Genomic DNA, 17,875 nt, shown 5'->3' on the forward strand with positions numbered 1-17,875 from the left:
AAAAGAACAGCAAATAAAACCCCAAACCAGCATAAGATGGGAAATAATAAAGATTAGAGCAGAAATCAATGCTATCGAAATCGAAAAAAACAGAACACATCAATGAAACCAAAAGCTGGTTCTCTGAAAGAATTAACAAAATTGATAAACCACTAGCCAGTTTGATCAAGAAGAAAAAGGAAAGGACCCAAATAAATAAAATCAAGAATGAAAGAGGAGAGATCAGAACCAACACAGCAGAAATAAAAACAGCAGTAAGAAAATATTATGAGCAATTATACACCAATAAAATGGTCAATCTGGAATAAATGGACAAATTCCTAGAAACATATAAACTACCAAAACTGAAACAGGAAGAAACAGAAAATTTGAACAGACCCATAACGAGTAATGAAATCAAATTGCTAATAAAAAAATCTCCCCCCAAAAAAGAGCCCAGGGCCAGATGGCTTTCCAGGAGGATTCTACCAAACATTTAAGGAAGAGTTAACACCTATTCTCTTGAAACTGTTCCAAAAAATAGAAATGGAAGGAAAACTTCCAAACTCTTTCTATGAAGAGTTACCTTGATTCCAAAACCAGGCAAAGACCCCACTAAAAAGGAGAACTATAGACCAATTTCACTGCTGAACATGGATGCAAAAATTCTCAACAAGATATTAGCCAACTGGATCCAACCATACATTAAAAAAATTATTCACCATGATCAAGTGGGATTTATACCTGGGATGCAGGGCTGGTTCAATATCTGCAAAACAATCACTGTGATTCATCACATCAATAAAAGAAAGGACAAGAACCACATGATCTTCTCAATAGATGCAGAGAAAACATTTGACAAAATACCGCATCCTTTCTTAATAAAAACCCTCAAGAAAGTAGGGATAGAAGGATCATACCTCGAGATTATAAAAGCCATATATGAAAGACCCAATGCTGATATCATCCTCTTTGGGGAAAAACAGAGCTTTTCCCCCAAGGTCAGGAACATGACAGGGATGTCCACTCTCGCCACTGTTATTCAACATAGTACTGGAAGTCTCAGCCTCAGCAATCAGACAACACAAAGGAATAAAAGGCATCCAAATCGGCCAGGAGGAGGTCAAACTTTCACTCTTCACAGATGGCATGATACGCTATATGTGTATCATTGGGAAAACCCAAAAGATTCCACAAAAAAAAAAAAAACTGCTAGAACTGATCCATGAATTCAGCAAAGTGGCAGGATATAAAATCAATGCACAGAAATCAATTGCATTCCTATACACCAACAATGAAGCAACAGAAGGAGAAATCAAGGAATCAATCCCATTTACAATTGCAAATACCTAGGAATAAATCTAACCAATGAGGTGAAAAATCTATACACTGAAAACTATAGAAAGCTTATGAAAGAAATTGAAGATGGCACACACACACACAAAAGGAAAAATATTCCATGCTCCTGGATACGAAGAACAAATATTGTTAAAATGCCAATACTACCCAAAGCAATCTACACATTCAATGCAATCCCTACCAAAATAACACTAGCATTCTTCACAGAGCTAGAACAAACAATCCTAAAATTTGTATGGAACCGAAAAGACCCTGAATAGCCAAAGCAATCTTGAAAAAGAAAACCAAAGCAGGAGGCATCACAATCCTGGACTTCAAGCTATATTACCAAGCTATAATCATCAAGACAGTATAGTACTGGCACAAAAACAGACACTCAGATCAATGGAACAGAATCGAGAACCCAGAAACAGACCCACAAACATATGGCCAACTAATCGTTGACAAAGCAGGAAAAAATATCAAATGGAATAAAGACAGTCTCTTCTGCAAATGGTGCTGGGAAAACTGGACAGCGACATGCAGAAGAATGAACCTGGACCACTTTCTTACACCATACACAAAAATAAACTCTAAATGGTGAAACACCTAAATGTAAGATAGGCAACCACCAAAATCCTCGAGGAGAAAGCAGGAAAACACCTCTTTGACCTCAGCCTCAGCAACTTCCTATTCAACACGTTTCCAGAGGCAAGGGAAACAAAAGCAAAAATGAACTATTGGGACCTCGTCAGAATAAAAAGCTTCTGCACAGCAAAGGAAACAATCAGCAAAACTAAAAGGCAACCGACGTAATGGGAGAAGATATTTGCAAACAACGCATCAGATAAAGGGTTAGTATCCAAAATCTATAAAGAATTTATCAAGCTCAACACCCATAAAACAAATGATCCAGTGAAGAAATGGGCAAAAGACATGAATAGACACTTCTCCAAAGAAGACAACCAGATGGCCAATCGGCACATGAAAAAATGCTCAACACCACTCATCATCAGGGAAATACAAATTAAAACCACAATGAGATACCACCTCACACCTGTAAGAATGGCTAACGTTAACAACTCAGGCAACAACAGATGTTGGCAAGGATGCAGAGAAAGAGGATCTCTTTTGCACTGCTGGTGGGAATGCAAACTGGGGCAGCCACTCTGGAAAACAGTATGGGGGGTTCCTCAAAAAATTAAAAGTAGAACTACCCTACGACCCAGCAACTGCACTACCAGGTATTTTTCCAAGGGATACAGGTGTGCTGTTTCAAAGGGGCACATGCACCCCCATGTTTATAGCAGCACTATCAATAATAGCCAAAGTATGGAAAGAGCCCAAATGTCCATCGATGGATGAATGGATAAAGAAGACGTGGTATATACACAATAGAGTATCACTCAGCAATCAAAAAGAATGAAATCTTGCCATTTGTAACTACGTGGATAGAACTGGAGGGTATTATGCCAAGCGAAATTAGAGAAAGACAAATATCATATGACTTCACTCATATGAGGACTTTAAGATACAAAACAGATGAACATAAGGGAAGGGAAGCAAAAGTAACATAAAAACAGGGAGGGGGACCAAACATAAGAGGCTCCTAAATATGGAAAACAAATAGAAGGTTACTGGAGGGGTTGTAGGAAGGGGGGTGGGCTAAATGGGTAAGGGGAATTAAAGAATCTACTCCTGAAATCATTGTTGCACTATATGCTACCTAACTTGGATGTAAATTAAAAAATAAAAAAAATAGGGGCGCCTGGGTGGCTCAGTTGGTTGAGCGGCCGACTTCGGCTCAGGTCATGATCTCGCGGTCCGTGAGTTCGAGCCCCGCATCCGGCTCTGTGCTGACAGCTCAGAGCCTGGAGCCTGTTTCAGATTCTGTGTCTCCCTCTCTCTGACCCTCCCCCGTTCATGCTCTGTCTCTCTCTGTCTCAAAAATAAATAAACGTTAAGAAAAAATTTTTAAAAATAAAAATAAAAATAAAATAAAAAAAATAAAAAGAACATAGGAGCTGATCTGAAGGAGCTCCCAATGGGAAGACCTAGAAAAATTTGAGCAACAAAATAAATAATAATAGTACTAGATTATAACTCAAAATATAAAATGAATTTACATTTGACCATGGATATGAATAAATAACTGGAAAAAAATAAATGAAGGAAAAATCTCTTCCTTTCAGAAGAATTTCAATTAATAAATGTTGAAGGAAAGAGAAATAGAAAACTGCCATTTGGCAGCAATAATAGTAACAGAAAGATCCACCAGTGGATACTAAAATTAGTGGGTGAAAGTGTGCAAAGAAACAGGATATTTGCATAGTGTCAAATGATATCCTCCAAGATATTTATTAAGTACAATGTGCAAAATTTTCTAATTTATTAAGATTTATAAAAATTTAAATGTAAATTTACAAAATTATAAACTTATTAATTACAAAGAGAAACAGAGTGGGGCACCTGGGTTGCTCAGTTGGTTAAACCTCAGACACTTGATTTTGGCTCAGGTCCTGATTTAATGATTTGTGAAATTGAGCCCTGTGTCCTGCTATGAGCTGACAGCACAGAGCCTGCCTGGGATTCTCTCTCTCTCTTTCTCTCTCTCTCTCTCTCTCCCTTTCTTTCTCTGCCTCTCCCCCAGCTCACGCTCGCTCTCTTTATCTCAAAATAAATAAATAAAAATTAAAAAACAACAACAAGAGAGAAACAGAGCAACTTTATAGTGGTAAAACCCAGTTTAATGATCACAGCTTAGCCAGATGATCAGGGTTAACATCACCAATCATAAGACATATGGACATAATGAAGCCCCTGATAAGATGAACTGAAAAGAGCACACATAACACTACATCTGTTGTATCCCTGCCCCCAAAATGCATAACATCAATTTAATCATGAGAAAACCTTAGACAAACCCAAATTGAGGGACATTCCATAAAATAACTGACCAATTCTCTTCCGGAGGGTGAACGTCATGAAAAACAAGAGAAAGAGGAACAGTCACCTGTTGGAGGACACTAAAGAGAGATGACAGCTAAATGTCATGTGGGAACCTGGATTGGATCCTGGAACTAGAAAAGAACACTCCTGGATAAATTAGTGAAATCCATGTAAGGTTTGGTTAATAGTGTTGTACCAATATTAATTTCCTCATTCTGATCGTTGTAACATGGTGATGTAAGGTCTAACATTAGGGGAAGATGAGAGGATACATGGAAACTCCATACTATTTTGTAACTTTTGGGGAGGGCGCCTCTTCTATTTTTTGGAAGAGTTTGAGGATTAGTATTAATTCTTCAAACGTTTGGTAGAATTCACCAGTGAAGGATCTGATCCTGGACATCTGTTTTTTGGGAGGTTTTTGATTACCGATTCAATCTCCTTACTAGTAATTGGTGTGTTCAGAGATTCTATTTTTTCATGATTGTCTTGGAAGGGTGCGTGTTTCTAGGAATTTATCCATTTATTCTAGGTTGTCCAATTTGTTGGCATTCTTTTATGATCCTTTGTATTTCTGTGGTATCTGTTGTAACATCTCCTCTTTCATTTCTGATTTTATTTATTTGAGTCTTCTTTTTTTCTTGGTTGTTCTGGCTAAAAGTTTATCAATTTTGTTTAGCTCCTCAGAGAAAACAATCGGAGAGATCAATGGTTTCATTGATCCTTTCTTTAAAAAAAAATTTTTTTTAATGTTTCTTTCTGAGAGAGAGAGTAAAGGCATTTGTGGGGGAGGGGCAGAGAGTAGGAGACACCGAACCGGAAGAGGTCTCTCAGGCTCCACACTGTCAGCACAGAGCCCAACACGGGGCTTGAACTCACTGTGAGATCCTGACCTGAGCTGAAGTCAGACACTTAACCCACTGAGCCACCCAGGCACCCTTCATTGGTCCTTTCTATTGTCTTTTTTATTCTCTATTTCACTTATTTCTGTTCTGACCTTTATTATTTTCTTCTTTATATACGACTTTTTGGTAGGTTTAAAATTAATTCAAAATGTTTGTAGGGGATATACCCAAAACATTAGCCTCCAGAAAGATTTAAAAGAAAAGCATGAAGAAAAAAAGGTCAAATAACTCTAACCACGATAAAACAGGCATCACTATATTTATCACAGACAAAATAGGCTTTAGGGCAAAAAGCATGATTTTGGAAAAAGATTATCAGTACAAAGGATAAAAGGAATACTTCCCCATGATGTATAATAATTTTAAATGTGTACACACCTAGTAATAATATAAAAATATAGTAAGCAAAAAAGAACAGATTTCCTAGAAGAAATTGAGAAATCAACTATTTAAAGTGGGAATTTGGGGGGTGACTGGGTGGCTCAGTTGGTTAAGTGTTGGACTTCAGCTCAGGTCATGATCTCGCAGTTTGTGAGTTTGAACCCCGCTCTTGTGTGGGTATGTCAAGGTAGATACATGCTTATTAGCTTTTATAAATATCACCAAGCAGTGTTCCATTGTAGCTGCATCAATTTAAAGCACCTACCAGCACCATATGAGAGTTCTATTTATTGCACATCCTTGGTAACACTTAGTGTTGTCCATCCTTGTACACACCTATCACTTTGAACACCATCTCTGTGTGAAGACCTTCCCTTGATCTCTAACTCTGACCCAGTGCTCTCCCCCCATGCAAATGGTGTATCCAATTGTCAATATGACATCTTTCCTTGGATGCCTCGTGGGCATCTCCAAGACAACAGGTCAATGCAAAGATCTTAAGTCCTCCTTCCTTGCAAAGGGTTCCTTCCCTTGATTCCCTCATCCTCATAAAAAGCATCACTGTCTTCTCAGCTGCTCCAGCTAAACGCCTATAATTTCTTCTCCCTCTCATGTCCACATCCAATCCTTCAGCAAAGCTGCTACATTCCATTTCTATAATACATTCAGGATCTGTCCGTTTGTTCCCACCTTCACCACCGCTCCTCTGATGCAGACCACTATTAATCATGACTGCACAACTGCTTAGCAGCCAGAGAGAGCTTTTTAAAAAAATAAACCAGTCACCTCATCTCCTTGCTTAATACCTTCCAGTGGCTCCCTAGTGCTCCAACATAAAACCCACCTTCTCACCTTGGCCTGAAAGGCTGTGAATGATCTGGCCCCTAACCAGGTACCTCTCTGACCTCTCCTCATCCAGTAGGGGAGTGAGCACATTCCAGCCATTACCTTTTCTTTCTTTCTTTCTTTCTTTCTTTCTTTCTTTCTTTCTTTCTTTCTTTCTCAATGTTTATTTTTGAGAGAAAGAAAAAGAGCACATGTGAGCGGGGGAGGGGCAGAGAGAGAGGGACAGAGGGTCCAAAGTAGGTTCTGTGCTGACAGCAGAGAGCCCGATGCAGGGCTCGAATCCATGAACCACAAGACCTTGACCCGAGACAAAATCGAATGCTCAACCAACTAAGCCACCCAGGCACCCCAGTCATTGCCTTTTCTTAAATACATCCGGCTCATTCCTGCCTCAGAACCTTTGTCCTTACTGTTCCCTCTGTCTGATAAGCTCTTCCCTCACATCTTTGCCCAGCTGTCTCCTTCCCATCTGTTTAGGTCTTAACCCAAATATCTCTTCCTCAAAAAAGGTCTTCTCCAACCACCTTAGCTAAAGTTGCCCCTCCATACATCTCTATTCTCTCACCCCTTTGTCTTTTCTTTTTATTTTTTTTTAAGATTTTTTAAAAGCAATCTCTACACCCAAAGTGGGACTCAAACTCACAATCCTGAGATCAGGAGTTACACATTCTACCGAATGAGCCAGTCAGGAGCCCCTATTTTCTGTATAGATCTTATTTTCCTGATGTGATCACTTACTTTTTTAATACTCATATCCTCCATTAGAATATAAGGTCTTCAAGGGTCAGGAGCTGTGTGTCTAGGCCCCTGCTATGTTCCTACTGTCTAGAACTGCATTTGCCCCTATGGTAGCCACTAGCCACAGGTAGCTAAATTTAAATTCAGGGGCACGTGGGTGGCTCAGTCAGTTAAGCGTCTGACTTTGGCTCAGGTCATGATCTCATGGTTCGTGAGTTCGAGTCCCGTGTTGGGCTCTGTGCTGGCCGCTCAGGGCCTGGACCCTGCTTGGATTCTGTGTCTCCCTCTCTCTGCCCCTCCCCCGCTTGCACTCTGTCTCTCTCTGTCTCTCAAAAATAAACATTAAAGGGGCACCTGGGTGGCTCAGTCGGTTAAGCGTCCGACTTCAGCTCAGGTCATGATCTCACAGTCCGTGAGTTCGAGCCCCGCGTCCGGCTCTGGGCTGATGGCTCAGAGCCTGGAGCCTGCTTCCGATTCTGTGTCTCCCTCTCTCTCTGCCCCTCCCCTGTTCATGCTCTATCTCTCTCTGTCTCAAAAATAAATAAACGTTAAAAAAAAAATTAAAAAAAAATAAATAAACATTAAAAAAAAATAAAAAATAAATTTAAATTCATTAAAAGTAAATAGTATTAAGAATTCAGTTCTTTAGTTACACTAGTGAGATTTCAAGTGCTCAATAGCCACCTGTGGCTAATAGCTACCATAGTGGATAGTGCAGACAAAGAAAATTTCCAACATTCCAGAAAGTTCTGCTCTAGACAGCACTGTCCTAGAAACCAGCTACCCAATGAGCATATAATAAAATAAAGATATTTTGGGGGCACCTGGGTGGTTCAGTCGATTGAGCATCAGATTCTTGATTTCAGCTTGGTTCATGATCCCAGGGTTGTGGGATCAACCTCCACCTTGGGCTCCACAATGAATGTGGAGCCTGTTTGAGATTCTCCCTCTGCCCCTCCTCTCCACTGTTTGCACTTTCTTAAAAAAAAAAAAAAAAGTATATATATACGTATATATATATATGTACATATATACACACACATATATATACGTACATATATACACACACATATATATACGTACATATATACACACATATATATATATATACGTACATATATACATACACATATATATATACACATACATATATACATATATATATATATATGTATATAATTTATTTTGAGAGAGAAAGAGGGGAAGGGGGAAGCAGGGAAGGTGCAGGGAGAGAGGGAGAGAGAGAATCCCAAGGCTGTCAGCGTAGAGCCTAACAGGCTCACTCCCATGAACAATGGAGATCACAACCCGAGCCGAGATCAAGAGCCAGGGGCTCAACTGACAGAGCCACCCAGCTGCCCCCAAATATCTTTTTAATATCTCTATTAAAAAAGATATTTTTAATCCTTATCTTATGAGGGAGAAAAACATAGGTCAGAGAAGTTGTGTTTTTATCCCAAAGCCACACAGCCAGGAAGCAACCTAGCAGGAATTTGAATGCAGTGTTGTTTTGCTCTGAAGCACATGCTACTCCCTTTCTTTCTTTCTTTTTTTTTTAAGTTTACTTATTTATTTTGAGAGCAAGAGAGCATAAATGCATGAGGAACAGAGAGAGGGTGAGAGAGAGAGAGAGAGAGAGAGAGAGAGAGAGAGAATCCCAGGCAGGCTCTGCACCTCCAGATGCAGAGCCCCAAGGGGCCTACGGGGCCCTCGAACCCACAAACGCAGAGATCATGACCAGAGCCAAATTCGGATGCCCAACCAACTGAGCCACCGAGGTGCTCAGTTGAGCCTCCCTTTCTTGAGAGCCAGCAGCCTCTTGGCTGTTTAAAAAGGCACAGGGCTCTCTCCTACTCCTACATATCCTCCAACCCTGGGCTTGTACCTAACTGAAGAAGGTGTGGGCAGCTTCATTGAAGGATTGTTGCGCAAGACATTGAAAGATTTAGGGTCTGTCCAGATTTCATCTCAGATCCATTGGCTGTTCCACACTTAGTAAGTCTCTACACTTCTCTGGGTCTTAGCTGCATCTCTATAAAATGAAGAAACTGACCCTGTGGCCTGAAGATTGGAGATAGCACGCAAGGGACCTGGTGACTAGGTACACTCTTCAGCTCCTGCCTGATTCTGAGGCAGGCCACATGAGGAGTAGGGTGGGGGTGGAAGTGCTTTGGTTGGTTTGACCCACAATAGCAGCTCTTGTTGCTTGAATGCCTACAGATGAAAAAGCTGAGGCTCATAGACGTGAAGTAATTTGGCCAGGAGAATTGGGATCTGAACCTGAGACTCTCTGATCCCACGCGAGTGCCACGCAACCAGAGTCGGGACCCATAGGAATCAGGAGGCGTTTACCGGTGAAAGGTGGTGAGCTCCCCGTCTCTGGAGGTGTGCAAGTCGGTCTGGGCCATGCACAGAGCAGTGGCTGGTGTCCGGGAGCAGACCATAGAGCCTCTCACAGGCCCCTTTCCGCCTGCCGCGGCGGCCCCGGCCCAGGCGCGAGCGCAGCGCCACCAGGGCGGGGCGGGGGCTGCTATTTCTGTCCGGTGAGCGCAGCCCGCGCCGCGAGGCGGGGGAGGGGGCGCCCGCGCCGCCATATTCCCTCCCGCCGGCCGGCCCCGCGGCGTGCAGCCACCATGAGCACCGCCGCCTTCCACATCTCCAGTCTCCTGGAGAAGATGACGTCCAGCGACAAGGACTTCAGGTGCGTCCCGCTGCCCGGCCCCCAGTCTCTCCGCCTTCCACTGAAACCCGGGCCTTCTTCGCCTCTGGTCGCGCCGGCCCATCCCCCACGAGCGTGCAGCCCCTGTCCCTCTCCCCGCGTAAAGCTCCACCCCTCCCCTGACCCCCGCGTCCGCCTCCCCGGCTTCCCTGTTTCCCGCGTCGCTGCCCTGCCCTTTCTACAGTCCCAGCTTCATCTCCCACCGTGCGCGCTTCGACCCCTGCCACCGTCCCCTGGTCGGCGGAGCCCCGGCTCCGCCCCTCTGCACCTTTCCTCTGCCTCCTCTCCTTCTCTGCCCAGCCCTCATCTCTCCCCGTGGCTGATGCGCCCAGGCCCCCCGCTTCAACCCACGGTGAAGCCCTCAGCCCCTCCTTGGGCATCCCAGCGCCTGCCTCTTCTTCCCGGCACTGGAACTCAGTCCCTTGTCGGGCCCACGACCCGGGGACTGACTTTTCCATGGATACCCTCAGCACCGCCCTCTTCTCTTCAGAGTCATCCCAGGCCTCCTCCCTGCACTTCATCAGGGCATCTTCTCTCCTCCCCTCCCCTCCCAGGCTTGCTCTGACACAGCCCTAAGGAGGGGGCTGGGCTGAGTGGCTTTGCAGGCACTGGTAGGTGATGGTTGGGGTGGGGGCTTTTAGGGTTTGGGTGCCACTCCCCTTATCATTGTTCCCCTTTCTCCAGACATCTCTGAGCCACACAGGAACAGAGCTGGAAAGAAAGGAGGAAACCTCTCGTCCAACCCCCTCATCCTCAGGGGGAAACTGAGGCCCCTGGAGGCCAAAGGGATTGGCCCTGGTCACACAGCCAGTTCTGGACCCTGGGAGCTAAAAGGAGCCCACAGAGACCAACATAACCCACTTATTGAACATTCTGTCAGTTTATCCCCAGTTTACAGATAGGGAAATGGAGGCTCAGAGTCATGAAGGGGCTAGTCGCAGTCACAGAGCTATGAAGTGGAGGACGTGGGGTCCAAATCCAGGTCAGTCTTAAGCCAGAAACTGATATCTCAGCAAGGCCATCTGATTCCAGCCCTCTGACAGGTGAGGAGATTGAGGCCCTGTTCTCCTGGTCTGGCTCCTGCCCTCTCCTGACACCCAATCCTCAGCACCCCTCAAGTGCCTCTGAGTAGAGCTTTAGAACACAGTGCTGGATTCAGAGCCTGGCCCCAGCCACTTACTGGCTGTGTGACTGTGGACTTCTGAGCCTCAATTTCTGTTTCTATAAGATGGGATGATAATAGAACCCACCTCAGAGGGTTGGTGTGTGTATGAAAAGAGTTAATAACATGTGCAATGCCTAGATTAGTGGCTGGCACCAGGTAAGTGCTTAATAAATCGTTACTTATGCACATCAGAAACCTGCCATGCCCTCTGCCCACTCTTTACTTGTAAACCCCACCCCCTTTCTTTCCTCCTTTCACCTGGCTCACCCCTACTCTTTTGTCACCTCTTTGGGATGCCTCCTGACACCCAGGCAGGGTTGGGCACCTCTCCTGGGCTCCCACAGCGCCTTCCCCGCCCCATGTTTCTACTGCATCACTTCTAGCCCCTGCGCCAGGCCTGTGTGTTTCCTTTTTGTATCCCAGAGTCTGTTTGAGGTACACAGAAGGTGCTCAGTGAATGTTTTCTGGATCCCAGGCTCCCTGCTGTGCTGTCCAGTGCAGTCTCAGTCAGTCCACCCCTCTGCCTGGGTGGTATGATTGTCTTTCCTGTTCTTCAGAGGCTTGGCGAGGTGAAGTGACTTGCCCAAGGTCGCATAGTCGGCTAGTGGCCGAGGGGATTTGCACCACTGTCTCTTGGGCCCCAGGTCCAGTTTCCAAGAGAGGGAGTTGGCCCTGCCATCTAGAGCCAGAGAAGCCCTTTCAGTCTGCTCTGCCTGAGAACACTTAAAACCACCCAAGCATATGAGGATGGTGTCTATTTTTAAAGTCCGAATACCAGGAAGGCTGGGTCCTGCTGACCAACTGTCCAGGTGCCCATGTGGCAGAGTATTTCAGCTGAGTTGCCTCTAGGATTTCTCTGGAATGAAACTGAAACTGTGTCCTCTGGCTTCTGGAGGCAGGTGGCGACAGCAAGTGGGAGTCCCAGGCAGGGTGAAGGAAACCTTTGATCCATGTTGTCCCTCTTTGGGCAGGAGGCTGCTCAGTTCCCACTCAGACTCCAGCAGCCAGATGGATAAACTGGGGGGTCTTGCAGGAATTCCCAAATCATTTTTTGAAAACATAATAGTAATTGTTGAGGAGCCGGGAGACCTGACTGGTGGGCGGAGACTCCTCCCAACTTGCTGTGTGTCCTTGGACAGCTCCTACAACCCCTCTGAGCCTGGTTTTCCCATCTGCCTCATGAGAAGAGCTGGTTGTCCTATTGAAACCTCCCAAGGATGTTATGAAGTGGAGCAAAGAATATTCCCCTTTCATAGGTGGGAAAAATGAGACTCTAGAGAGGGGTCAGTTGCCTAAGTTCACCTAGAATAAATGAAGCCAGACTTCAGTGCTAAAGCTCTTATCTACCAAATTACATGCTTTACATCCCCCACTGCCACCACCACATCCATGTACACAATACGGCTTTCTTTCTCTGTGAGCCGGGTATTTGCAGGAACTCGGGGGTGTTTGAAATGCTGAGGCATCTCTCGGAAGGGTTGGTTTCTTAGTTCGGGTTTCCACACACTGCTTGGCTGTCAGGGGCTGGCTCTCTCCCTCCTTTCCCTCCTGCCCTCGCCCTGCCTTCCAGGCCCTCTCCAGAACTATTCTTTGCTGGGTCTGGAGTCCCAGGGATGAACACGATGGGCCCTTGTGAGTTCACAATCTAATGAGGAGACATGCTGGCGACCAAGCTTGTAATGAAGGATGAGGAGTGCAGAGTGCTCTCACAGAAATCTATCCAGGGGAGCCAAGCATGATTAGAGACTGTGGGTTGGGGATAGGGCACGGTGGTCAGAGGAGTCATCCCTGAGGCTGGGCCATTTGAGCTGGGCCCTTGACAGTCGAATAGGAGTTCAACAGAGAAGAAAGAGGGGGGGCAGGAGGCTCATCTTGGGCAAAGGAACACATTCTTTCAGTTTCCAGGATGAGCTGGGTCACCATGAACTGCAGCAGAAATGCAGCTTAGAGACCCTGGCTGCCATCTCGGAATGTCCCCTCAGCCGGGCAGACCTAGGAATGCATGTGTCTACCCCACGCCTTGGCCTGGCTCAACTGCAAACCTTCTCCTTCATCTTACCTTGGCTGCATCTGCAATGAGGAGGCGCAGAGGTGGGCACAGTCAGTCCTGCCACTCCCTCCTGGCCTCCAGCCCAGCCTCCTTCCTTTCAGCAGCTTGAGGTTAATCCCAGCTGTTAAAAATAAACAGCAGTGACAAAGACCAGTGCCTTCCCGGTAACAGGGCGCTGGGGGCCTCCCTGTGACATCATGCAGCAGGTCTGAACCTGCAAAGATGAGGCTAGAATCCCGACTGTGATCAATTTTGCCACAGGAGGCTTGGGAGGGGTGGGGGAGGCTCTTGTTAACAGAGCAAGCTCAAGCCCAAAAGCAAGGCTGGTGTGAGGAGGCAGAGTGGCCTGGTGGGTCACCAAAAGCTGGAGGCTTTCTCTGGGGCTGCCACCGTCTGGCCCTGACTTTGCCGCATCTCTCCTTGCCGCTCTGGCCTTCTCCAGCCTGTCCTCATAAGTGCCTGCAGGAGCCAGTGAACAGGTGCAGTGGGCCTGGTGGGAACCTGGTGGACTGGAGAGAGTGTCCTACCTAATGAGGGCAGCCATGCCTTGACCAGCCAGTTATTGTCACCAGGGGATGTTGGCCCAGTTGTATCCAAATACTCTATTTTCAAGAGAATCTGGAAATCACAACTTTTACATCAACTTTCCCAGTTTCCCAAATGCTGATAAATCAGATTTTTGAAAAACATCTGCAAGGTGGACACAGCCGAGGGCTGCCAGTGTAAGGCTGCTCTGCCTTCTTAATCCTGGCAGGAGCAGTGCTCCATGATGCCCTTGCAGCCCCAGCTCATGGCCTTCCAACTCAAGACTCCCACTGCAGTTTTCATTCCCCGGGACACAGCATCAGGCTACACAGATCTGCCCACCTGTGGCTCTGATGCCCACCCTGGACCAGGGAGCCATGGCTGTGGACTGGTCAGCTGTTGACACTAGTGTCTAAGATGTGCTTGTGGCCCATCAGCATGGCCTAGTGCAGTAGTTCTCAGGGTAGGGTCCCCACCCCCAGGAACTTGTTAGAGATGAAAATTCTTGGGCCCCGTCTCAGACCTGATCCCAGAAACCCTGGGGGTGGGGCCCAGCAGTGTCTAACAAGCCTTGTGGGTGATTCTGATGCCAGCTAGAGTTTGAGAACCACTGGTCTAAAGGCAGGGGCTGAGTGGGTTCTCTGAGGTGGGGGTGGGCAGGGCTAGCCCCACTCCACCTGTCTGGTAGAGAGGTGTCTGTTCGACCTTCTAGCATGAATGAGAGGTGAATGATGTAACATGCCATTATAATGAAGTACTATTTACTGAGTGCTCATTGTATGCTAAGTCCATCACATACGTTCTTTCATTTTAATTTCCATATAACCCCGCAAGGCAGGTGCTATTCTTATCCCCCCCTTTTTTTTCTGACAGGTAAACTAGGGCTCTGAGAGGTGAAGTGACATGCCCAAGTTCACATTTACATAAATGGCAGAAGCAGGAGCCACCAACCTCAAAGCGCTCAGCATTTGGCCAGGGTGCTGTACCACTCATAGTCTGCCACCATGTGGCAGCTGGTGCCTTACACATGGGTCTCCTTGTAGCCCGACCATGCCTACAGTGCAGATAATCTACTTGCCCTTGAATCTTTGTATCAAGGTCTGCTTCTGGGGGAACGCTGAGATACCTCCCAAATTACTGGGGGCCTGGAGCTGCTCAGTAATCCTCCTCTGCCCTCATGCCCAGGTTCATGGCCACCAGTGACCTGATGTCAGAGCTGCAGAAGGACTCCATCCAGCTGGACGAGGACAGTGAGCGCAAGGTGGTAAAGATGCTGCTCAGGCTCCTGGAGGACAAGAATGGCGAGGTGCAGAACCTGGCCGTCAAGTGGTGAGTTTTGGCCTTGGTATGGATGGGACAAGGCCAGGTGTGACAGAACCCCAGGGATTGCCTCTGTGGGGTACAGCTTCTGATAGAATAGTTGCTGAGCAGCTCTTGAAGCCCCAGAGGAGGTGGACAGTGCCGTGGTCTGGATTTCCCCAGAAGTCGACCCGGTGACAAGGATTCAAGTGTAAGTTTATTTGGGAAGTGATCTCAGAAAACTCCAGTAGGAGAATAGGAAAATGAGGTAGGGAAGGAAGAAAACCAATAAGGTGTGAAATATCAAGCAAGATACTGCTGTGGGCAGATGGAGCTTAACCCTACTGGGGGCCTTTGGGACACAGTTGTAGGGGACGCCCTGTGGAGTGTTCCACCCGCCAGCTGTCAAGTCCTGTTGAGGCTGTTCCCAAGGTAGCATGGAGGGTTGTGTATTCCATGACGCCTCCAGCCAGAGAAAGCCCTGAGGTACAGATGCATGTGCTGGCAGCTGGAAGGTCATGTTGGCATGCAGAAGAGTGGTGAGAGCTGAAGGGGAGGGGGCCCCAAAAGTCTTTCCCCTTGGCACTATGAGGTTACAGTCCTGAGACCGTGGAGAGTACCTTTAGAGCTAAAAAAGCAAGATGAGGTATGTGCAGGGCACACGTGTGTGTAGGTGGAGGATTGAGGAATGGCAGGGGTCAATGAGAATTGGGGCATTGCCTCTCGAACTCTGTGAGCTAAGCCCAGACATTCTGGGTCATCTTAATGAATTTCAATTTGATCCTAAGAGCAGAGGGAATTCAGTAGAGTTTTATGCAGGAACATGACGTGGTCATGTTTGTCGTCTGGAAGTATCCCTCTGGCCATGCAGTAGCAATAAGATAGGGTGGATGGTGGTTTCCCAGTAGCAGAACCAGTAACACAGTAGCATGTGTTCGGTATGTAAATGCTTGGGCCCATTGACTGAAGTGATAAAGTCATGAGAAGCCTGTTCTAAATGTAGGCTCATTGTGGGTGCCATGGCAGCTGGTAGGTAGAGACAGGTATGGATGCTGGGGACTCAGATACCACAAGCAGCGTTGCTCTTAGTGACAAGATTTTCTGAAACGGTGAACATCTCCTGGTAGTTTCCCAAAAAACCAAGTACAGTCTTCCTTTAATTTACCTACACAATTATATGCTTGGAAAATTTAGAGTCTATTAAAATAGTATAAAAAGTACTTTGTGTTTATATGTAAATTGAAAGTAGATTTTGGACTCAGATAATTATAGAAAGGCTTTTTTTTCCTATACGAATGCCCAGTGGGATGTTAGAACACATCCAGCAGGATGTGAAATATGTTCTGTTTTGCAATATTGTCTTTCCCAGCCACCCCCCACCCCCAAAATAAAAGCCAGAAGCGACATCTTATTAGTTACCATGACCAAAAAAGGCCCCCATAAATTTCCAGAGCACCCCTGAGGGCACTGCACCCCAATCAGGAACTATGGGAGGTGGAAACGGGAACCCTATGATTACTTAGATGGAGGAACTGATGGAGAAAAACATCAAGAGAGCCAGGGTTTGCAAACTGGTATGCATTGGAGTATCCTGGGACCCTTGTTGAAGCTATGTATTCCCTAGGGATTCAGATTCAGGACTGGGAGGAGTGGGGAGAGGAGGCTGAGGTAGGCAGATGAGAAGGCAGCACCTGGGAATCTGCATTCTAATGAACACCAACATCTCAGAACCACTCATTTAGGTCAGAGGTTCTCAACCTTAATGGCACAGTAGAATCACCTAGGGAATTAAAAAAAAAAAAAAAAAAGACAAAACAAAAAAAAAACCCTGCCAATGTCCAGGCCACACCTGAAAACCAATTAACTCAGATTCTCTGGGGCTAGCACCCAGGTGACAATTTTTTAAAGGTCCCAGGTGATGGCAATGCACAGTTAAGGCTGAGAACTGGTGTGTCTAGTGTAGCTATTTTTAAAATTCAATGTGGATTCAAATCACCTGGGGCCTTTGTTGAAATGCAGATTCTGGTTCAGTAGCCCTGGGGTAGGACCTGAGATTCTGCATCTCTGACAAGTTCCAGGTGATGCTGGTGACACTCATGATGCTGATCTGTGACTACAGTAGGCAAAGCAATGCTCTAAGGCAGAGGTTCTCGAAGTGTGGTCCCTGGACCACCAGTATCAGCATCTACTGAGAACTTACTAGAAATGTAAATTTTCAGGCCCCATCTAGACCTTCTGAATCTGAACATCTGGGGTGGGCCCAGAAGTCAGTTTTAACAAGTCCTTCAGTAGATTCTCATACACGCTCAAGTTTGAGAACTGCTGCTCTCAGGCGTTCCTTGGTTTCCAGCTGAGGTTACTGGGTTCACTGGTTTGGCCATACACTGAGATGCAAAACCCAGGAGGTGGTGCAGGTTTGGGAGGTGCCAGGAATGATGTTGGCAGAGCAATAGGGTGCCTCTCCTTCTGGCAAAATAGGGAGTCCCCTGTTGATCTGGAGCCTTTTCCTCAGCACATGTGGCCCTGTGGGCCTGAGGGGACCCTAAGGAGCAGTGTAACTCAGGCTGAGCCTGGGGCTTTTGGACCCCATCCCTCCCTCTCTCCCTACTCAGCCTGGGTCCTCTGGTGGGCAAAGTGAAGGAGTACCAGGTGGAGACCATCGTGGATGCCCTCTGTGCCAACATGCGGTCAGATAAGGAGCAGCTCCGAGACATCGCTGGCATCGGCCTCAAGACTGTCCTGTCGGAGCTCCCCCCTGCAGCCACAGGTACCCAGGCCCCAGAGATTAGGCACTATCATCATTTGTGCTACTTTACAGTTAAGAAACTGGGGCTCAGAGAGTTGAAGGGATTTACCTAAGACCAGCCAGCTAGTAGGTGGCAGAGAATTCAGACCCAGCTCTGTTTAACTTCATGGCTCTGTGTCAGGAATGCTTTAGCTGCGAGTAACAAAATCTAATGACAGCTTGAAGAAGTACAGCG

General features: G+C 46.3%; 2 protein-coding genes across 9 annotated transcripts in view; one reads left to right on the forward strand and one right to left on the reverse strand.

Moving 5' to 3' along the window:
* Positions 1-9,730, reverse strand: part of TMEM40 (transmembrane protein 40) — a 79,947-nt gene extending 70,217 nt beyond the window's left edge. For 6 of the 7 annotated variants that reach the window (XM_019433612.2, XM_019433617.2, XM_019433616.2 and 3 more), the window contains exons 1-2: positions 9,489-9,730; positions 9,190-9,350 (exon numbers count right to left, since the gene is read on the reverse strand). In XM_019433612.2, coding sequence (XP_019289157.1) covers positions 9,190-9,350; positions 9,489-9,730 — 403 coding nt within the window. The remainder of the gene's footprint in view (positions 1-9,189; positions 9,351-9,488) is intronic. The other variant, XM_019433621.2, reaches the window with a different exon arrangement.
* Positions 9,731-17,875, forward strand: part of CAND2 (cullin associated and neddylation dissociated 2 (putative)) — a 33,362-nt gene continuing 25,217 nt past the window's right edge. The window contains exons 1-3 of one of the 2 annotated variants that reach the window (XM_053898430.1): positions 9,731-9,837; positions 14,781-14,924; positions 17,507-17,661. In XM_053898430.1, the coding sequence (XP_053754405.1) occupies positions 9,770-9,837; positions 14,781-14,924; positions 17,507-17,661 (367 nt within the window). In that variant the 5' untranslated portion in view covers positions 9,731-9,769. Of the gene's footprint in view, positions 9,838-10,774; positions 10,899-14,780; positions 14,925-17,506; positions 17,662-17,875 lie in introns of those variants that run through there. The other variant, XM_053898429.1, reaches the window with a different exon arrangement.

Source organism: Panthera pardus, unplaced genomic scaffold (assembly GCF_024362965.1).
Source record: "Panthera pardus isolate Hobbes unplaced genomic scaffold, ASM2436296v1 HiC_scaffold_8, whole genome shotgun sequence".
In the NCBI taxonomy this organism is placed as follows: Eukaryota; Metazoa; Chordata; class Mammalia; order Carnivora; family Felidae; genus Panthera; species Panthera pardus.